General features: G+C 52.5%; 1 protein-coding gene across 1 annotated transcript in view; it reads right to left on the bottom strand.

Moving 5' to 3' along the window:
- The window catches only part of LOC146811938 (eukaryotic translation initiation factor 3 subunit C-like), a 564,017-nt gene that overhangs the window by 37,220 nt on the left and 503,671 nt on the right, over positions 1-23,126 (bottom strand). The window contains exon 20 of the mRNA XM_085618906.1: positions 9,420-9,585. Within this exon, the coding sequence (XP_085475032.1) occupies positions 9,420-9,585 (166 nt within the window). The remainder of the gene's footprint in view (positions 1-9,419; positions 9,586-23,126) is intronic.

The following is a 23,126-nucleotide window of genomic DNA, read 5'->3' as shown; positions in this document are numbered from 1 at the left end:
GGTTGAATATAAATACTTTTGTTTCAAGCAATAAATTTGTGTAAACAGTCACAGTTGGTTGCAATAAACAATCCTATTTCCTAAACATAACAATGCATTGAGCTCAATGGTAAATTCAGGTTATTTGTAATAAATTACTTTTCAGATTACTTTTGGAATTCCAGGTCTGGCTCCTAGAACCAGCCTGGGGTCAGTATTCAGAATCAAAGTGATGAAAGTCGACTTAATAACTGTAATGATTTTTAAATAATATTTAGCTATTTCAAAAGTTAGCACTTAGAAAATATTTCACAGAAAACATTCTATGGATCTCTATGGCAAGAAATGCAAATTGCAGGTAGAGTACTTTATCGTTACTTTAGTAATCCAGGACTGGGTGCCTAGACCCAGGACTGGGGTCCTTATCAAAAGCAGGTAAGTAATTTCGTTTGCAGAAATGGTACGATTTTAAAAGAATATTTCGAATTTGCAAAAGTAGACACTTAGAAGAAATTTCACAGAAAAGCAGACAATGGTTTCCTATGGGAGAAAAATGAGTTAGAGGTAAGTATAGTTGCGAACACTTTTCAGGGTCAGGGCTGGGCACCAAGATCCAGCACTGGGAGCTCACCTAGGAGCAGGTGAGTAAATTCGTTTTTGTCACTTGGCTGATTTTTGGTGAATTTTTGCAGTTTTGAAAAGTTCACACTTAGAAAAAGCCAGTCAATGTTACCCTATGAGGAAAATGAAGTTAGCGGTTTAAGGGTAAGCACTCGACTGGCAGAGTTGGAATTCCGGGCATAGACTCAGGGGTCCCCCAGTGTCAGGTGGGTACAGTTGGTTCACCCTCAGCGGTTTCAGGACGGCCGGGTGCAGAGTGAGTTAGGCCCAATGTTATCCTATGAGGGATAGGGGGGCCTTGGTTGGTGGCTGCTGTCTGGCAAGCCACGCGTCTGTGGGAGCTGGGCTCCTGGTCACTTACTCAGGGCAAGTGGGGAAGTAAGTTAGTGTAGAGAGTGCACTGCCAGGGCCACTCGGGCGGCTGGGTGCAGGGTGCTTTTGAGCCTTCGGGCGCTCAATGGAAGTCAATGGGAATGTTCCGGTTTGGAAAAAGGCTGCAGGCTCGGGGACGAGGATGTTTCCGGTGCCACCACCACTTCGAGGGGTAAGTTGGGTAGTTGTAGGTTAGGTGGGTACCCCGGGATTGGGCACAGGGGGCCGCAGGGCGCCGGGTGCAGGGGTGCCTTTTGACGTCGGGAATCTTACCCTCTGGTTGATCGCGGCTGGGGTGGCACTCGGTTCTGAGGCTGCAGGCTTCGTCCAGGATGTCGAGGGGGGTCCTTGGGTGCCGGACTCGGGGTCACAGTCGCCGTGGGGTCGTCCTCAGGGTCTTTGTCCACTCTGGCACTGGCCAGGCTTGGCTGGTGCAGAGTGTGTTGGGTCCGCGGTTCCGGGCTGCTGCCAGGAGTTAGGAATAGGTTTCTCGAGTAGAGCCTCTACTCATGGGAGTCCCAGGGAATCAGAGGTCAAAGGTAGCCAGGTCCTCCGGGGTTTTTGAGGTTGCTGGCCACAAGAGATGCCGCGCTGGAGCAGGAGCAGGTTCGAGGGTCGACAGGCCGGTAGGGCTGGGGCCAAAGCAGTTGGTGTCTTCCTCTTTTTAGCAGCTGCAGGGCAGGTCTTTTTTCTTCTTGCTCTTCTTGTAAGTTTCTATCTGGAATCTGGGGAAGGAAGGTTCAGGGGGCCCCTAAATACTAGATTTAGGGGCGTTACAGGTAGGTGAAGGCCAGGGACCAATGGGTCCTTGTCCTGGGGTGGGTACACCCCCTATCCTGCCTCTCTCCTGTGGGAGGAGGGCAGTAGCCTAATCCTGATAGGGTAGGGCCTCCCATCTTCAAGATGGCGAGAGCCCGGAGATGTGCTTCACCTCGCCTCCCCCACCTGAGGGGTGGGGTGGGCAGGCTGGCACATCCCCTGTCCTTGTATGGGGTTTCCGGCCAAGCTTCCTGCCAGAGTGGAGGGTTGCAGTGGCCTGGGGAAACTCCAACTGGCGGCGTGCCTTTGAAGCTTCCCTTTGCTCATCCTGGGGGAGGAGATTTCTCACCTCACCCAGGATGTGCATTGTTGCAGGCCCGGGAGAGCAGGGGCTCTCCCACCCAGGGGTCCAGCAACGTGTCTGCTGTGTGGCAGCCTGGGCAGCCTCAGAGCAGACGTGGATTGTAGGTTAGCTGTAAGGGGGCATCTCTAAGATGCCCTCTGGGGTGCTTAGTACATTAAATCCCACACTGGCATCAGTGTGGGTTTAATGTGCTGAGAAGTTTGATACCAAACTTCCCAGTCTTCAGTGTTGCCCTTATGGTGCTGTGGAGTTCGTGTTTGACGAGCTCTCAGCACCATGTACTTGTAAAAGGCAGCACTGTACTTACAGTGCCCAGGAATGGACCTGGGTACTGTAGGGGCACAGGGCTCCTGCTCCTGTGCCCACACCATAGGCATAAGGCACCCAGCCAGAGGGGTGGCTGACATATGCCTTGGCAGTATAGGTAATGGGCATGGCACACAGAGATGTGTGCCATGTCGACTCTTTGTTTTGTCCTGCACCCAGACACTCAGCCTGCAAAGGCAGTGTGTGTGTGTAAGGGTACAGGGCCTCTAAGGGTGGCACAATGAGTGCTGCAGCCCTTAGAGGCCTTCCCTGGTCACAAGGCCCTGGGTACCTAGGGTACCATTTACCAGGGGCTGACATGTGGCCAGGGTTTGCCAATTGGGAGTTTGTGTGTTTTAAGGAAGGAACATAGGCCCTGGGCACCTGATTGGCAGGAGCCCAGGGCACAACAAGGAAAAGTGCATCAGCTATTAGGCAAAAAAAGGGGGGGTTACTGCAACAGAAACCCACTTTCTCACACATAGGCCGAGGCGCCTTGTGGGGACCGAGGGCCTTCTTCTTAGGCTCGGCGCCCGGACCCGTTGCGGTGAGCTCGGCACCGAAATCTCTTTTGGCGCTGTCGGTGCCGATGACCTTTGCCGGAGTCGAAGGAGTGGAGGGCTTCGAGGCCTTCGTGCCGATCGCAACCTGTTTCACGTTCGGTTTTGGTTTCGATGGAACCGGTGCGACGGACGGTTTCGGTTTCACTGAAGGGAATCCAGTCGTCTTCGATAATTATGGCTCCTGTGAAATGTTCGAGGCCGGGCCTTGAGGCGGGCCGAAGAACCGTGCGATTGATCTTGGGTAAGGCCCGCAGGCGATCCCTCGACCTGAGCCTTATGACGACGTAGTCTCTCGGCCTCCGTATCGACGGCTCTAGGGCGGCCGGGTGCAGCGTGAGTTAGGACCAATGTTATCCTATGAGGGATAGGGGAGCCTTGGTTGGTGGCTGCTGACTGGCAAGCCACGCGGCTGTGGGAGCTGGGCTCCTGGTCACTTGCTCAGGGCAAGTGGGGAAGTAGGTAGGTGTAGAGGTTTCACTGCCAGGGCCACTCGGGCAGCTGGGTGCAGGGTGCTTTTGAGCCTTCGGGCGCTCAATTGATTTCAATGGGAAATCTCCGGTTTCGAAAAAAAGACTGCAAGCTCGGGGACGAGGATTCTTCAGGTGCCACCACCACTTCGAGAGGTAAGTTGGGTAGTTGGAGGATAGGTAGGTACCCCGGGATTGGGCACAGGGGGCCGTGGGGCGCCGCGTGCAGGGGTGCCTTTTGGTGTCGGGAAATCTTACCCTCTGTTGATCGCAGTTGGGGGGGGCACCTTGTTCTGAGGCGGCAGGCTCCTTCAGGAGTGTTGAGGGAGGTCCTTGGGTGCCGGACTTTGGGTCACAGTCGCCGTGGGGTCGTCCCCGTGGTCTTGGTCCACTCCGGCACTGGCCAGGCTTGGCTGGTGCAGAGTGTGCTGGGTTCGTGGTTCCGGGCTGCTGCCAGGGATTAGAGGTAGGTTTTGAGTAGAGCCTCTACTTATGGGAGTCCCAGGGGCTTAGAGCCAAAAGGTAGCCAGGTCCTCCGGGGTTGGTGAGGTTGCTGGCCACAAGAGATGCCGGGTTGGAGCAGAAGCAGGTTCGAGGGTCGACAGGCCGGTAGGGCTGGGGCCAAAGCAGTTGGTGTCTTCCTCTTTTTAGCAGCTGCAGGGCAGGTCATCCTCAGAAAGGTCGGGTCCGATTCCGGCGCCCGATACTTCTTCAGGAGCCTTGAGGGGGCTGGTTTTGTCACCGCCGGAGTGAGGAACAACTCCGTAGCGGGCTCCACCAATCCCGGCACTAGTGGCAGCAGGGGGCGAGGCAGGTGCTTCTTGTGCAGCGTCTCGAAGATCACGGACGTCGTAGGTGTTGGCACCATCACCGTGATCCCTAGCTTGGCCGCACCCCTCAGTAGAACCTCCTGGAAGGAGACTATCGTCGACAGGCGATACTCCCATCCCTGGCGAGTCAGACAGCGTCGGCGAGTAGTCCCTGGCAGACGATTGGGTGCGGGAACTGGCTCTGCGCCTCCTGCGGCGTCGCCCAGATGTCGATGACGACCATCCACGGCTCCGTGATCTTCCTCTCCGTCCGGAGTGGGAGCGCGATCTGTTTGGCTTCGGCCACTCAGCCGGCCTCGCAGGCGCAGGCGGCTCAACCTGGTGCCGCGGCCTCGGAGTTCTCTTCGGCGGCGTCGGATACCTAGGCAACGACACCGACCGTGGCGGGGCCACAGGTGGGTCCGACGGTGTGTGAGGCGGAATGGTATGAGGAGGCGGCGGAATGGTACGAGGAGGCGGCGGAATGGTACGAGGAGGCGGCGGAATGGTACGAGGAGGAGGCGGAGGAGGCGGAATGGTATGAGGAGGCGGCGGCGGCGGCGGCATGGTATGAGGAGGAGGAGGCGGAATGGTATGAGGAGGAGGAGGCGGAATGGTATGAGGAGGTGGCGGCGGAATGGTATGAGGAGGAGGTGGCGGCGGCGGAATGGTATGAGGAGGAGGAGGAATGGTATGAGGAGGAGGAGGAGGAGGAGGAGGAGGAGGAGGCGGAGGAGGAGGCGGCAGAGGAGGCGGCGGAGGAGGAGGCGGAGGAGGCGGAGGAGGAGGTGACGTAGGGATCCGTGGTGAGGGCTCCCTTGGCAAAGGAGGAAAGGGTGGCGACCTAGGCGGTGTATACACCACTGAGTACACCGAGCCCGGTGACTCAGTTCTCTTCCTTTGTGACCCCGAGCGACTCCTGGCGTCAGGACTCCTCCTGCGCTGCCTCGGTGTCGATGAACGCCTCCTCGACGGCGAAGGCGCCTCCTCGACGGCGAAGGCGCCTCCTCGACGGCGAAGGCGCCTCCTCGACGGCGAAGGCGCCTCCTCGACGGCGAACGCCTGTGACAGGTCCTAGACGTCGGGGATCCCCTCGACGGTGAACTTCTCTTTGCCGACGGCGAACTCGCCTCGACGGCGAGCGCCTACGCCGGGACTGTTCGACGCCGATGACTCGACGGAGAAGTCGACGGCGTCGACAAAGAGGATGTCTTCGACGGCTCCCTCGACGTCTAGCGTCGACGCCGTTTCTCCCCAGAGCCCTGGGGAGACAGTTAACAGACTGCAGCCATCCCCCTCGACGCCGTAGTCGACGGAGAATGGGGACGTTTGCTGGGCTTCCTGCCCCTGGGGAGCCCCCCAGGGGCCTCAGCATGGGCAGAATCAGCCCGTCCTGACCCACCTTGTGCCCTCAGCCTTCTGTCCTCCAGGGCTTGGAGCCTGATCTTCATCCTTTCTCTCAGGGTCCTGGCTGAGAAAGATTGGCAAATGTCACACTCCTCTGGAACATGGGACTGGGGAAGGCAGACAATGCACACCCTGTGTGGGTCCGACTTGGCCTTCTTTCTCTCGCACTCTGGGCACTTGTCAAACAAGCCAGGCATGTTGACAACACAGAGCACACACAAGAAGGAAGGCAACAAGGTACTTAATAAGCGCTTGAAAAGTGAACAAATCCAAATCAACCCTTGAAAAGGGAGAGCTCAATGCTCCAGGGTCCTGCTAGCAGGAGCCGGAAAAAAGAACTGAAAGTAAAAGGGACCTGCTGTGCATTCTGGGACACTGGAAAAGTTCTGGAAAGTTTTCTTAAAGGCACAGTATCCTGTTCTGAGCCACATAATGGCAGCCTATGGGGCTTGTCTGTCCATTCCTCCCTCTATCATTCCAGAGGCTTTTGCTGGTAGAGGCAGGTTTTTCTCTGTGGAAAAAGCTGGGCAGGCAGTGCTGTTTGTGGATGTTGGTGGAATTTTCTAGTTGAAGTACTGGACAGTGTAGCCTGTGGATATAGGCTGCATTATCTGTCTTTGAATCCTCTCTTAAGTGTGGATGCAGGTCTGCATGGCTTGACAACTTAAGAGATTATTTTTATTGCTCCGGGGTCCACGCACATGGGCGGGACTATTCACTAGATTATGACTATACACAGAGATCCCCTACTACAGAACAGTTGTTACACCCTCAGCGGCGCAGGGGCAGCCGGGTGCAGAGTGAGTTAGGCCCAATGTTATCCTATGGGAGGCAGGGGGGCCTTGGTTGCGGGCTGCTGACTAGCAGGCCAAGCGGCTGTGGGAGCTGGGCTCCTGGTCACTTGCTCAGGGCAAATGGGGAAGTTGATAGGTGCAGAGGTTACACTGCCAGGGCCACTTGGGCGACTGGGTGCAGGGTGCTTTTAAGCCTTCGGGCGCTCAATTGATTTCAATGGGAAAGCTCCCGTTTGGAAAAAGACTGCAAGCTCGGGGACGAAGATTCTTCAGGTGCCACCACCACTTCGAGAGGTAAGTTGGGTAGTTGGAGGATAGGTAGGTAACTAGGGGCTGGGCACAGGGGTCCGCAGGGTGCAGGGGTGCCTTTTGGTGACGGGAAATCATACCCTCTTGATCGTGGTTGGGGGGGTACCTGGTTCTGAGGCAGCAGGTGTCAGGAAGTCCTTGGGTGCCGGACTCTGGGTTACAGTTGCCAGGGGGTCGTCCTCGTGGTCTTTGTTCACTCCGGCACAGGCCAGGCTTGGCGGGTGCAGAGTGGGCAGGGTTCGCGGTTCTTGGCTGATGCCAGGGATTAGATTCTGATTTTGAGCAGAGCCTCTGCTCACGGGAGTCCAAGGCGCTTAGAGCCAAAAGGTAGCCAGGTCCTCTGGGGTTTTTGAGGTTGCTAGCCACAAGAGGTGCCGGGTTGTAGCAGGAGCTGGTTCGAGGGTCGACAGGCCGGTAGGGCTGGGGCCAAAGTAGTTGGTGTCTTCCTCTTCTTAGCAGCTGCAGGGCAGGTCTTCTTTCTTCTTGCTCTTCTTTGTAGTTTTGAATCTGGAATCTGGGGAAGGAAGGTTCAGGGTGCCCCTAAATACTAGATTTAGGGGCGTTACAGGTAGGTGAAGGGCAGGGACCAATGGGTCCCTGTCCTGGGGTGGGTACACCCCCTATCCTGCCTCTCTCCTGTGGGAGGGGGGCAGTAGCCTAGTCCTGATAGGGTAGGGCTCCCCATCTTTAAGATGGCGAGAGCCCGGAGATGTGCTTCACCTCGCCTCCCCCACCTGAGGGGTGGGGTTGACAGGCTGGCACATCCCCTGTCCTTATTTGGGGTTTCCGGCCAAAGCTTCCCGCCAGAGTGGGGGTTGCAAGTGGCCTGGGGAAGCTCACAGAGGCGGCATGCCTTTGAAGCTTCCCTCTGCCCATCTTGGGGGAGGAGATCTAGCACCTCGCGCCCAGGATGTGCATTGTTGCAGGCCCAGGAGAGCAGGGGGCTCTCCTACCCAGGGGTCCAGCAACATGTCTGCTGTGTGGCAGCCTAGGCAGCCTCCCAGACCACACATGGATTGTAGGTTAGGTTTCAGGGGGCATCTCTAATATGCCCTCTGTGGTGCTTGGTACATTAAATCTCACATTGGCATCAGTGTGGGTTTAATGTGCTGAGAAGTTTGATACCAAACTTCTCAGTGTTGCCTTTATGGTGCTGTGGAGCTCGTGTTTGACGAGCTCTCAGCACCATGTACTCTTAAATGGCGGCGGCGGGGGTGGTGGGGGTGATGGGGGTGGTGGTGGGGGGGATGGTGGGGGGTGTGGTGGCGGTGGGGGGTGTGGTGGCGGTGGGGGTGGTGGTGGTGGTGGGTGTGTGTAAGGGTACAGGGCCTCTAAGGGTGGCACAATGAGTGCTGCAGCCCTTAGAGGCCTTCCCTGGTCACAAGGCCCTGGGTACCTAGGGTAACATTTACCAGGGACTGACATGTGGCCAGGGTTTGCCAATTTGGGGTTTAAGTTTTTTAGGGAAGGAACATAGGCCATGGGCACCTGTTTGGCAGGAGTCCAGGGCACACTTAGTCCAAGTACATTCAGCAATTCAGCAAAAAGTGGGGGCATACCATGCAAGAAAGATGGCACTCACACCAGTTTCTTACACACTGCCTGAAAACCATTGCGTATTTGTCCTACTTACCTGTTCACCTATTGAAATTAGTCTATCTCCTACCTGGAGATATAAACACAATGCGTTACTGAGTGTGTATAGTAACGTATAGTTTCTTACCGGTCGGTGTAGTTTTGCAGCTTGAAGACTTTCTGGATTCACTATGCTGTGCATTATTCTGCCATCTAGTGGTTGAGTCCAGAATTGTAGTATCTTTTCTTTTTTCGTGGCCCAGGTGGGAATCCATACCACCATTTGGTGTCCTTCGTGACGTCGACTAGCTTCCTCCGGAAGCTTCCACCCTGGTCGCCATCTTCGGATTCTTTTTTCTTGTCTTGTGTTACTTTCTCATCTAACCTTTTAAAGTTTTTCTTCATCTTTTGCTCCCTTTATCCTCCTGTCTCATCTTTCTGGCGGAGGAGGGTGGGTTTGCTAGTGAACCCAGAAGTCTTCAAGCTGCAAAATTACACCGACAGGTAAACTATACGTTTTGCAGCGTGAATCTTTCTGGGTTCACTATGCTGTGCATAGACTTTGTAGCGGTTTGTTCTATTTTCCTCGATTCTTTTCTCCAAAGTTTTTGGAGCTCCTTCACTGTTGATCCAGACCAAACAGTGGAAGAAAGAATCTGAAGATGGCGACCAAGGTGGGAGCTTCCGGAGGAAGCGCCTCGACGGACACCAAATGGTGGTATGTCGACGCCCACCAGGGTCAAGAAAAAAAAAAAAAAAAAACATTACAATTTCAGACCCAACCACTAGATGGCGGAATAATGCACAGCATAGTGAATCCAGAAAGATTCACGCTGCAAAAATTTAACTACTGTGTGGTTCTTTTCAGTTTAACCTACACTACATGATTAGTACAGGTAAAACAAGCTGCTTAACACTCCTGAACTAAGCCCGAGGCTGCTCTCCACAGCAACCACTTCGAGAGCTTTCTAATCACCATAGGGTTTGTCTGCACTAGTGCAAGGTGCTTCACTTAAATATGTGTGACCATATACTAAGCCAGCCTCCTACATACTCATAACATGAGGGTTTGTCTGCCCTACTTACAGACTCACCTCTGTTGAAATAGCCTCCATATTGCCCTTGTTTGTGGTCAAAAATGCGTTCATTGTTTTCCACTAGGTTTCCTAACTTTTCTGCGAGCTGCAGAGCTGTGTTTTGCAGGGACGTAGGTTCCGTACGATGCATCACCACTGTTGCTGTTGGCTGGTCCAAAGATGCCTAAGTAGAAAGAAACAATAAATTAGTCTATGATGTAAAAAAAAAAAGTCCTTCTTAAGCACAAAACTTTCAATTCCTATGGTTCCACATTGATAACCAACTATGTACCCAATCCATCTATGTCCTACAGAAGTCACCACATTTGAGAAGTCATGCAAATGTTATCTAACATTTTCTCCACCTGGACAATAAAACAATCCATGTGTAGTACATTTTGCACTAGAACCACAGCAATACACACATAACAGGTTAGCAACCTCCCATCCTAGGTAACTCAGAGCTGTGCCCACATACATATAAAAGTGTCTTCTACTGGACATCTTGTAGAGCAACAATCCACAAACTAAGCAGTGCCAACTAACGGACAATAGTTAGTCTCAAAATCCAACCCAAGTACTTTTGTCATCTTTGGCATCAGTACATTTCTGTACGGACTTGTTTTTTACGTTTAGTGCCAGCTTTTTAATTTTTTGTCAATCATGAAGTTTATGCTGCATCCTTGAATTGGGGGTTCTGTATTTTTTGTTTTATATTTGTACACATTTTAATGGTTTTCTATTGTTACTTATGTGTTTCAATTGGGTAAAACCCCTGTGAGAAAGTGCCCTCTTCCTCAGACAAGAATCTGCAACAAGAAAAGAAGGACCTAACAGCCGTGCCGAAGCTAACAAGAGGAAGACGCCCACTGACTTGGCCCTATCACACCTCGAACCTGCTCCTGCAACATCCTGATCTGTCCTGCAGCCAGCCACCTCGAAAACCCCAGAGGACCTGCCTGCCGTCCAACCACAAAGACTGTCGCCTGTGAACACCGGATTTGTTCATCTCCAACTTCTGGCCGGACACCACAAATCCGCCCCACTCTGCACCCACCGTCCACAACCCGAGCTCGAGTGGGCAAACACCACGAGGAGGTCCCCCCAGCAATCCTAACCAGAGATCAGGCAACCCCTGACCTGCCTCAAACCTCCAGCTGCCACCTGCAGCTAAAGCCATAAATCCGGAAGGCCCCCCCCCCCCCCTCGCTATCCTCCATTGGATAACACTGGGCCTTAGCACTCTGCACCTGGCCGCCCTAGTGCCGCTGAGGGTGTAATGAGAGTGCACCCTTGACCCTGGGGGAACCCTTGCTCTAATCCTAGAAGCCCAACTCCAAAGACCAATTACTTATCTGGTAACCGTTAACTTAATTTCTCTTAATAGGAATCCATTGAACGTTTTTTCTCTGAAAAATCTTTTAAGTGTGGAGTTGATTTGTATGGAAACCAGAAAAATATTTGTGCAAAAATTATTTTACTTACCTTTTCTCTAGGAAATGTCCCAGTGTGATATCTAGGCATATCACACGGAGTAGAAAAAGTAATCTAAAAAGTAATCACAAAAGTAACGCAAAAGTAACTTACCTGTAATTTTCATTGCAAAGTCGATATAAAGTATATGTACAGCATTTCACGGTATTGCATTACCAGTAATTCAAACAGTAACCATTTTAAATTACATTTACAATTGCATTTCAAGCTGTATATTTACTGCAAAGTATTTATCAACTTACCTGTGCCAGGCTTGCTTGGTTCTAGAAAATAATGCACAAGTTACTTCTTGTGTAACGATATATCTGTAAGAGACATTAGTTAGTGATAGATTCCTTACCTTAGAATAGAATATCCCCATGAGTCAGACTGGATCCGGAAAGTTTGTCAGCAGTACCCCTGCGCGTCAGAAGGTGGCGTCGGGTGGCTCCGTCACTGGTGTCGTATGCGCCGAGGTGACGTCACGGAAACTACTTAGGCGCCACCTATGTGTGCTGACGTCAGTTGTATACAAGACTTTCCGCGCCAGGAACGCAGAGCCATGCAAGAAATTGACCACTGGTGCTATGAAACTAGGGCCCTGAAAAGGATGACCTTAACCCTAGAAATCTGGTCGCAGAGCTGGGAGGATGGGTGGGGCGGTAAGGAATCTATCACTAATGTCTCTTACAGATATATTTTTACACAAGTAGTAACTTGTGCGTCTGAAAGAGACGTTAGTGATAGATTCCTTACCTTAGAATAGATACCCCAGCAATACCAACCCGGTGGTGGGTCTGCGAACAAAATTACACCAGAAAGTCACGGAGGACAGAACGGCCAAAGAAGCCGTCCCTTCGGACTTGACTGGCAAGGCTATGCTGCTTGGTAAACGTAGCTGCCTGACAAATGTCGTGCAAAGAAACGCCGCATCCCAAGGCAGGAGTGGCTAACGTTGCCCTGGTAGAATGGGCACGCAGCCCCACAGGAGGCTCCTTCTTAGCAGAGTAACATGCTTTGATGCAAAGAACGACCGAGAGATGGTTTATTTGTGCACAGCCCGACCTTTTTTGGCGCCCCCTTAGCCAACAAACAGCTGGTCATCCACCCGGAACTGTTGGGTGCACTGTAGATCGAAAGAGCGCATGTTTTGAGTCCAGACGGTGGAGCCTCTCCCTCTTTTGAAGGATGTGGAAAGAAGGTGGGCAAAATGGTCTGCCCGATGTGGAAGGGCGTGACAACCTTCGTCAAGAAAGGAGTACTTAAAACCAACTTGTCCGGCTGAACAGAAAGAAAAGGAGGTTTAGAAGGAAGCGCCTGGAGCTCACTCACTCTTCTGGCATAGGTGATAGCTACCAGGTAAGCTGTCTTGAGAGTGAGAAAACGTAAGGGACAGTTATGAAGGGGCTCAAAGGGGGCACACAAATATGTCGAGACAAGATTTAAGTCCCATTGAGGCATTACGAAAGGCAAGGGAGGAAACGTGAGTGTGTGTGTGTGTGTGTAATGCCTTTGAGGAAGAGATGACAACTGGGGACTTAAGAGACGGCTGATCTGGAAGCTGTAGAAAGGCGGAGATGGCCGAAAAATAACCCTTGATAGTGCCCAGAGCAGAGCCCTGCTGGGCCAAGAAGAGACGGAACAGAAGCACCTCGGAAAGAGGGGCAGAAAGGGGGTCCACAGCATTTGCTGTGCACCATGCCACAAATTTGTTCCACCTGCAGGTCTATACCGTTTTAGTGGAGGGAAGCCTGGCTGCCAGAATGACATCACAGACTTCGGGAGGAAGGTCGAAAGCTGTAAACTGTCGCCGCTCAATCTCCACGCATGGTGGCGGCGGCTGCTCAGGTTCGGGTGGAGAACCGTCCTCGGCTGCTGCTACAGAAGATCCTCCCGAAGAGGCAGTCGGATTGGGGGATCGATCACCATGCTGAGTAGCTCGGGATACCAGTATCTTCGTGCCCAATCCGGAGCCACAAGGATGACTTGGGCCCGGTCGTGCCAAATCTTCTTCAGCACTCTGGGCAGAAGTGATATAGGCGGAAAGGCGTACAACAGACCACAGTCCCACTCGCAACGAAAGGAGTCGCCGAGCGCCGCCTTGGAAATTCCAACGCGCAGAACTGATGACATTGCGCGTTCTCTTCGGTGGCAAATAGATGCAACCAAGGCGCTCCCCACTGCAGAAACAGACCTGGTGCCACGTCCGAGCTCAGACGCCATTCGTGATCCATCATGCACCAGCGGCCGAGTTTGTCCGCCCTGGCGTTCAGAGAACCTGCCAGGTGTTGAACCACCAAGGTTATGCCTTGATGTTCCAGCCATGTCCAGAGGCAAAGAGCCTCCTGACATAGGGTCCAGGACCCCACCCCACCCTGTTTGTTGCAATACCACATGGCAGTGGTGTTGTCCGTGAACAACTGCATTACACTTCCCCGGACAGAGGGAAGGAATGCTTTCAGTGCCAGCCAGATCGCCCGAAGCTCCATAATGTTAATATGGAGCCGGGACTCCACTGGAGAACAGAGGCCTCTGATCTCCGCCTCTCCCAAGTGGCCAACCCATCCCAGGAGGGACGTATCCGTCACCACTGTATGCTCCGGTTGGGGAAGGGAGAGGGATCTGCCCTGGACCCAATCACTATTCGTGAGCCACCACTGCAATTGTCATGCAGTGCCCTCCGAGATCTGTACGAGATCGGACAGATTGCCCTGATGTACGAGTTACTTACCTTCGGTAACGATGTATCTGGTCGAGACTATTCTAGCTGCAGATTCCTTCACGTAGAATTATATCCAGGCGTGAGACTGGATCCGGAGAACTTTCTTACCCAGCATCCCTGCGCGCCGGGGGGACGACATCATGCGACTCAGCCCAGGCGTCGACCGCGCACGTGACATCAGCAAGGTCACATAAGTCCCACCCCCGCGCGCCTACGTCAGTTTTCTTCAGAGAACTTTTCAGTGCCACAACGCAGAGCTAGTAGACAAAACTGAGAGTATAGGAACAGTGTGCGAAAGAGCCAAAAAGGCATGGTGAGGAACACCACAAGGAGCAGAACCCAGAGGCAGGGAAAGAATAAAGGACAGAGCAGCAACTCTGCAAGGACAGAGACAACCCCCCCCCAATACAAGGGACATATGTAAAAAGGCCACGATAACACACAACAGGACTACAATCCCAACCAAAGACAAGGAAGGGAAACCAGTCAGGGACACATCGGGAACGACAAAACTCGAAGACATCCCCATCACAGAGTATGACAACCCCCATCAGGAACAAGGGCAGAGGCACAGCCAAAGACCCCCAACCTCAAGGATCGCAAGAGCCAGAAGCACCAACAACCTAACCTCCCATGTGACAACAGGGAGGAAAAAGAAAGCCTGATAGAAAAAGGGAGTAGAACGTACTCATAGAAGACACCGCCGCCCACAGGGGGAAGCGAGTGCAAAAACCAAAATCACAGCCCTCGCAGAACGGGGAGGAAGGGCGGGCCGTGAAGGAATCTGCGGCTAGAATCGTCTCTACCAGATACATCGTTACCGAAGGTAAGTAACTCATACATCTGATAGAGACTACTAGCCGCAGATTCCTTCACGTAGAATAGATCCCTAGCCATACCCATCGGGAAGGAGGGTCTGCGAGAAGCCCCCCACCCACCTGGGCCGAACAGAGGCCCACACGGGGGCCGAGTCCGCAACAGGATGAGGCGCCCCGTCTGTGCGAAAGTGCCATCTTTCTTGCATGGTATGCCCCCACTTTTTGCTGAATGTACTTTGAGTGTGCCCTGGACTCCTGCCAATCAGGTGCCCAGGGACTATGTTCCTTACCTAAAAACTGTGCTGAAACCAAAGCCCAAATTGGCAAACCCTGGCCACATGTCAGCCCCTGGTAAATGGTACTCTAGGTACCCAGGGCCTTGTGACCAGGGAAGGCACCTAAGGGCTGCAGCACTTATTGTGCCACCCTTAGAGGCCCTGTACCTTGAGACACACACACACACTCTGCCCTTGCAGGCTGAGTGTCTGGGTACAGAACAAAACCGAGTCGACATGGCACACATTCCTGTGTGCCATGCCCACAACACACACTGTCCTGGCATACATCAGCCACCCCTCTAGCTGGGTGCCCTATGCCAGTGGTGTGGGTACAGGTGTATGAGCCCTGTGCCCCTACAGTACCCAGGTCCACTCCTGGGCACTGTAAGTGCAGTGCTGCCATTAAGAGTATATGGTGCTGGGAGATCATCAACACGAACTCCACAGCACCATGATGGCTCCACTGAAGACTGAGAAGTTTGGTATCAAACCTCTCAGCACATTAAATCCGCACTGATGCCAGTGCAGGATTTAATGTACAATGCACGACAGAGGGCATCTTAGAGATGCCCCTGAACCTAACCTACAATCCACGTCTTGTCTGAGGGGCTGCCAAGGCTGCCACACAGCAGATATGTTGCTGGACCCCTGGGTAGAGAACCACCGCTCTCCCTGGGCCTGTAACAATGCACATCCTGGGTGAGGTGTTAGGTCTCCTCCCCCATGATGGGCAAGGGAAGCTTCAAAGGCATGCGCCTTTGTGAACTTCTCCAGGCCACTTGCTGTACTCAGAAACTGGCACCTACCGGTTCTAAACCCCCACTCGGGCGGGCAGACTGTCCGGAAACCCCAAGGAAGGAAAGTGGGTGTGCCAGCCTCTGCAAACCCCATCCCTCAGGTGGGGGAGGCAAGGTGAAGCACATCTCTGGGCTCTCGCCATCTTGAAGATGGGAAGCCCTGCCCAACCAGGACTAAGCTACTGCCCCTCTCCCACAGGAGAGTGGCAGGATAGGGGGTGTACCCACCCCAGGGAAGGGACCCATTGGTCCCTGCCCTTTACCTATCTATAACACCACTAAATTCAGTATTTAGGGGAACCCTGAACCTTCCTTAGATCCAGATTTCGAAACAGCAAAGAAGATCAAGAAGCAAGAAGACCTGCCGTGCAGCTGCTAACAAGAGGAAGACACCAACTGCTTTGGCCCCAGCCGTACCGGTTTGTCGACCCTGCTAAATCCCGGCATCTCCTGTGGCCAGCAACCTCACACACCCCGGAGGAGCTGGCTACCTTGTGACTCTAAGCATCTGGGACTCCCACGAGCAGTGGTACTGCTCAAAGCATGTAACTGACCCCTGGCATCAGCCAGGAACTGCAAACTCTGCACACACTGCACCCGCCAAGCCTGGCCTGTGCTTGAGTGGACAAAGACCACGAGGACGTCCCCCCCGGCAACTGTGACCACCTCGACGCTCCTGACTACGCCTGCATCATCAGAACCAGGGACCCCCCCCCAACCCTAATCAACAAGAGGGTAAGATTTCACGACACCAAAAGGCACCCCTGAACCCGGCGCCCTGCGGCCCCCTGTGCCCAACTCCTGGGTACCTACCTATTCTCCAACTACCCAACTTACCTCTCGAAGTGGTGGTCGCACCTGAAGAATCTTCGTCCCCGAGCTTGCAGCCTTCGTTCGTTCTTGAGCTTCTCCATTGCAATCCATTGAGCGCCCGACGGCTCAAAAGCACCCTGCACCCAGCCGCCCAAGTGGCCCTGGCAGTGCAACTTCTACTCCTACCTACTTCCCCATTTGCCCTGAGCAAGTGACCAGGAGCCCAGCTCCCACAGCCACATGGCCTGCTAGCCAGCAGCCACCAACCACAGGCCCCCTGCCTTCCATAGGATAACATTGGGCATAAATCTCTGCACCCGGCTGCCCCTGTGTCGCGGAGGGTGTAACAACTGTACTTACCTGACCCTGGGAGACCCTTGAGTCTATGCCCAGAACCCTAACTCTGCCAGTCGAGTACTTACCCAAAAGCCGATAACTCTTTTCTTCCATAGGGTAACATTGGCTGGTTTCACTTGAAAATTCTTCTAAGTGTGGAGTTTCTAAACTTTAAAATATTCACCTAAAATCAACCGAGTAACGAAAACGTAAATACTCACCTGCTATCAGGAGAGATCCCAGTGCTGACCCTGAAAAGTAATTACAACCTTACTTACCGCCAACTCAATTTTCTTCCATAGGAAACTATTGACTATTTTTCTGTGAAATTTCTTTCAAGTGTCGATTTTTGCAAACTACAAATATTCTTTAAAAATCGCACCAACTGTGAAAACGTAATTACTTACCTGCCTTAGATAGATGTCCCAGTACTGAACCTAAGAGCCCAGCACTGGATTACAAAAGTAACGAGAACATACTTTACCTGTAACTTGAAATTTCTTCCATAGGAAACCATTGACTGTTTTTCTGTGAAATTTCTTCGAAGTGTCGATTTTGCAAACTTATAAATATTTGTTAAAAATCGCCTGAATAACCTAAACACATTCTCTCAACTGCTTACAGGTGGTGCACTAGTGCTGGATCCAGGATACAACACTGAACTAGAGAAAGTAACAATAACCCCACTTACCTGCTAAGTGAATGTCCTCCCATAGGATAACATAGATTTTATTAGAGAACATTTTCTAAGTGTCAACTTTTAAAATACCAAAATATTGCTTAAAAATCACAACAGTAACTAAATCGTATTTACTCACCTGTTTCGAGGAACTGTCCCAGGACTGAATCTAGGATCCAGTGTTTGAATTAGAAAAGTAATCCTTAAAGTAACTAATTGCATTTAACTTGAAATTCCCATTGAGCTCAAGGTATTATTGTGTTTAAAATTGTGTTGCCTATTGCAACCACTAACTATTATATTCAAAAGTCTATTGCCTATTGAAAAGTATTTATCTAAAGCATCTCAATCTGAGAAAGTATATTTTGATACCTATAATTGGTTCTAAAATAAAACGCGCATATTTTTTATATAAGCCATTGGCCTAGAGTTCAGTTCTTGAGTGTGAGACCATTTGCTGACTGAGTGTGTGCAACAAATGCTTTACACTGTCCTCTGATACTGCCTTACTGCTCGACCAAGCCACCACTTTAGAGAGTAAGGTTATATCTGACTTTAGCCTCTGCCAAACCTCTGGGGACTGTGGACTCTGTGCACACTGTACCTATTTGGGAACAGTATATACAGAGCCTCTTTCCTACACCGTCCCCCAGGCAAAGGGAAATGAAGAAGCAGAAGATGACAGTCTGCCCTCACTCAGCAGAGGAAACAAGGCAAGGCGCAAAGAGGCCCAACACCCCACGCCCACGTGAGGCAAGAAAACCTCCGCCCAAGGCCAAAAAAGGGCACCGAAGGAGAAGAGCAACCTAGAGACTCCAAGGAGAAGAGGCAGAGCAAAGGCTCTTGGTTGGTGCCGTGAATGGAAGGACACAGAATGACTTAAGTAATCTGTGATCTGAGGCGTCATCCCCATAAAGGTGGAGGTAAATTAATATTACCTTGTAGACACTGGACCGGACTGCAGCTGGTTCTGTTGTCGCAAACCAGCCTAATATTGAGTATGGTTTTTATTCCATTTAGTGTTTTTGAAGCAGAGTGATAACATTGAGAGGTCCTGATGAATGCCGCAAACTCGTAGTCATCTGGCAGAAACATGTCGACCATTAATGATTAGGATATTATTTCAATCCTATATCACCTAGTTTTAACCCTAGCCGATGGGGACTAATAGTAAATTGAATTTTGTCACCCAGTAGCTAGTTTTAAATGCACATTTTTTCTTATTTACACTTTGCCCCTTACTCCCCTTGCCTAAGTTGGTATCCTCATAAAACACCTCACGCTCCTCTTTTACCTGAGAGTTGTAGCCCACACTGTATACCTTGCGGTTGCAGTGTGCAAGAGGGGACCCAATGATGAAGCATGTCACCCTTGGGTGAGTGAGGGTTCTCGTCTTTATAAGAATAGATTCCCGGTCCACACACACCCTTTTTTCCTTTCTTTGTGTAGTAGCACCCCATCATTCTTTGTGAGTAACACAGAGCAAAGGAAATCCCAGACAGGATGGCGCCGGCAGCAAGAAGCGGGCGGAAGCCGAAAAGGGGAACCCAAGGTCACCCAGGAAGAGGTGTCCAACACCCCGCAGGGACAAACTGAGCCCGCCAGTGGGTCCAAAAGTCAGGGACCATCCCCCCGCAGGGAGAAGAGGTAGAACCGAGTGCAAGGCCCACTGGAAGCAGCGGAGAGGGCAGGATGACAGCCCCACTAAAGCCCCTAGACGGCACAACGGTGCAGAAAGAACAAGGGGGCGGCACTGGCAAACTCCTCCAAACGCCAGGAACACTATAGAACCAATACTCACACCAAAAGGCGAAGAAGAAGGTTGCATTCGCAACATATCATAACGCCTTGAAGAGCAGAAGCCCGCAGGCGACCACAACTCCCCAGCACATACCAAGGCTATATAACAGCCAACCCTGCCCCACATGAGGGATGTCACATCCCAAGACATGGGAACCTCTTAAGAAACTTCCGCAGCAGAGGACAACAAAACGAACCGCGGCAAAAGAAAACCCCAAAGGAGGCTTATCAAGTAGCCAGATGGGAAACGCAGAAGGCCCAATTGCAGGCCCAGCATGGTGTGGGAAACACAAAGGAAATACACAAGGAGGAGATGGGGGGGGGGGGGGGGGGGGGGGCTGAGGACAAGGAGGAACCTCTGGATGGCAGAGGCCGCAGGGGCATGGAACAAAACAGCACGATCGAAGGGAAGGCCCACCAGCCGTTGCCGGACATTCTCTGGGAACACACTGTCCCGAAGCCAGGCAAAACGACGAAGGGCCACCCTAGAAGCCATGGCACGACCCAGCACCTCCGAGATGTCCAGAGCGGAGCAAAGGATAAACGCCGCCAGCTCCCGACCATCCAAGACATGGTGTCACAAGTCCACACAGGCACCCTCCTGAGAAGCGGCAGACATAAGGGACTCCGCCGAGTGCCACAAACAAGAAGTGGCCCTGCCAAAACACACAGTGTGTTAAGGGCCCGCAGAGCTGCACTGGTCGAGGCAAAGATATTGCGCCCCCAGGAGTCCAGCCAGCATGCCTTCCGTGATGGGGGAGACAACAGCAGCGGCAAAGCAGGAAAGGAAGACTGCAAAAGGGGGCCTCTGGTCGGAGGGTGAAAAGAAAGGCACACCAAATCATGCGGTGCCGGATGGTGGCGGTGCAGAAGGTGCTGGGGCACCAGGTCCCCCGTGGCAGTGCATCCCCACGTCCCCAAGAGAAGAATGGAGTGAACCCTAGAAAGGAAGCAACAGTTCCCTACCACCAGAGCCCTGGTGGAGAACCTCCTAAAGATGATCGATGGGGAAATGGGCAACTGGATCACCCATACGCAAAATTCCCACAGCTGTGGAAACAGCACGGGACGAAAGCCGCACCTGCCTCCGTGGGGCCCCGCGGAGGGGAAGGCAGCTCCTCGTTAGGCGACGAGTGCAAACTAAGGTGGTCATCCCCCAAGCCAACTGGAGGAAGGAAGGGCCTAGGCCGGACAGAAGGAAGAGGGACTGAGGAGTGGGAGACCTGCGACTCCTCTGGCGAAGACCGCGGGCGTGGGGACAGCGAGGAGCAGTCTTTCGACGACGTCTGGGAAAAAGCCACGACGCGGCGGCCCGTCTCCGGCGAGGATAACACCAGCAACCGCCGAACCTCTGGAGAAGAGGAGGCGTCCGAAGATCAGTCAACGACCTGACGTCAACTCGGCGCCATAGAGTCCGCAGCCTGAGGTAGGCCACCGTCGGCGGAAGAGACGTGGAGGCGACCTACACAGCACATAGGGCAGGAGACCGGAGCTGGGCTGGAACCGGGGTAGCAAAGGCGGCAACTCCGACCTGACCTCCGACAATGCAGCCGCCTGCGTGGAGGAACGAGAAGGGCCCGGGGAAGGATGAGGAGTTCCCCGCCAGCCGCGACTCGTGACAGAGTGAGATGGGCCCTCTGCCGACCCCTGCGGCGCCGCCAGGGCCAGTAGCCGCCGGCGCCGTAGCGGCACCACCTCGGCCTCTGACAAGGACACCGACTGTTCCGAGGACCAAGAGGGGCTCGGGGGTGCAACCAGAGCCCCGGGGACCTCCCGCGACACCACAGGGACTCCCGTGGGAGTTACCGGCGAAGCAGCGGTGCCGTGGTCCGAAGGAGGGACCCTCGAAGGGCCGCACCCCAACGGCACCACATCCTCCGAGCCTGGATCCGAGCCACTCTGCGCCGGGGCCAGAGCCGGCGGCGACAACCCTGAGGGTCCCGCAACACTGCAAGGGATCCGCTGACATCCCAGGAGGGTGAGGAGGAGAAGCCAGCAAGGCCTGCAAAGCCGCTGCATAGGTCTCCATCTGGGCAGATAAACATCTGAGAATCCGATAAGAGGTGACGCTACGCTCCTTGTAAGGAACCGGTCCCTGCTTAAATTAAACACGAGTGTCATAATTACAGACATCGTGGTAAAAAGTGGAATGACCTGCACTTCTTCGTAATCAAAGACAAGGAGAAGAAAGCAATAAATACACACTGTCTGTTGACTCTATGAATTGAGTTTGACATGAAAGGCTACATATAACATTGATGAGCGGTTTTAGAAGATACATGCGCAAAATCAGGGATGCACTGAATTGACATGTCACTCTGGTCATTTAAGGATTACGATTATAAGGTCCTATCTTCATATTGACTGTACTTGGTAGTGAGAGCTGTTTTTAACATATTGGTCCTGAAGAAGGTGTTACATATCACACTTTACACCGAAACGCGTCGACAAGAGGACATAATTGTATTTGTGTTTTTAAATCACATTTTTTTATATATAAAAAATATCTTTGACTCTCATATTGAATGTTTTATTTTTGATCTAATTATGTGCAAATATTGACTTGAATTGTTAATGTGAATTATTTTTATTGATTATCATGTTTGTATATGAATGTTGTTTATGAAGATGTTTACCCCAATGCATTTGATAATTGTGGATACAATACAGTCTGAGATATAGAATAAGTTTTAAATAAAATAATAATATACTCTATCTCTGTTGTGCTTAAGTCTTATAGACTTCTTGTCTTTGGTTCATTATACATTGATCTGAATTTCATAATAGACGTTTGAGTAAATCCATAAGGGAAGTTTGTTAATTTTGAACGTTTTTACGTACCCGGTCCCTTTTGGTCAAACCTGGGAAACTCTCTATTTGTATTTAGATTTCCATCTGGGCTCTGGACACCCCCATGCCGGGAAACGGTGGATAAGGGGACGACACGCGGGGATGCACCACCCACAGAGAGCCCATTCCCCGACAGGCTGGAACCAGACCCTCTGGGACATACTGCGACACTTACCAATAGGTGAGCGACGCTCTTGTGACCTAGAGGAAGATCGAAGTCGGCAAGGGAAGCCGCTGCCCCGAGAACCCTCCGCAGGGGCCAGACAAGGCACCTCGCCGATCTGGACACACGAGCCGACAGAAGCTTCATCCGGCGCTCCCGCCGGGACTTCGGCTCCATCTGCTGGCACGCCTCACAATCAGTGGAGTTGTGGTGCTCCCCCAAACACCACATACAGATGGGGTGAGGATTTGTCGCCGACATGAGGCGGGAACACGACGAGCAAGTTTTAAAGCCTGAACGCATTCGCACACTGTTCCCACACACGCAGCAATAGCGTAAGGGAAAGGCCTAAACAGTCCCGCGCACAAACCAGATTCGCGTTGCATGTGGAACAGGAAAAAACTGACGTAGGCGCACCGGGGTGCGACATGTGACCTCGCTGACGTCACGTGCGCAGACGACGCCTGGGCAGAGTCGTGTGATGTCTTCCCCCGGCGCGCAGGGATGCTGGGCAAGAAAGTTTTCCGTATCCAGTCTCACGCCTGGGGATAATTCTACGTGAAGGAATCTGCAGCTAGTAGTCTCTATCAGATGTTGTGCCCACTTGAACTTCAGGTGCCACTGCAGAGCCAGCATGCCATCTGGCATGTTTTACTAGGAGGATGCAGGAAGCCAATAGGCCCAGGAGCCAGAGGGTCATCCTGACCGAAAACAGGGATAGAGGCTGAAAGGTCGGAACCATAGCCTGAATATCCCGGACCAGCTTCTCGCGAGGATAAACCAGACACTGCGTAGAATCCAGAACCGCTCCGATGAAGAGGAGCTCCTGAGAGGGGCTCAGGCACGACTTCGGCACGTTGATGGAAAACCCCAGCAAATGCAGTAGGTTGGCCGTAGTCTGGAGGTGGGAGACATCTGCCTGGGGCGAGCCCGCCTTCAACAACCAGTCGTCGAGATAGGGGAAGACTGGAACCCCTGATCTGCGCAGATGAGCTG

Source organism: Triturus cristatus, chromosome 7, assembly GCF_964204655.1.
Source record: "Triturus cristatus chromosome 7, aTriCri1.1, whole genome shotgun sequence".
In the NCBI taxonomy this organism is placed as follows: Eukaryota; Metazoa; Chordata; class Amphibia; order Caudata; family Salamandridae; genus Triturus; species Triturus cristatus.
The sequence above is the reverse complement of the archived record's forward strand: the minus strand, read 5'-3'. Positions and strand labels throughout refer to the sequence as shown.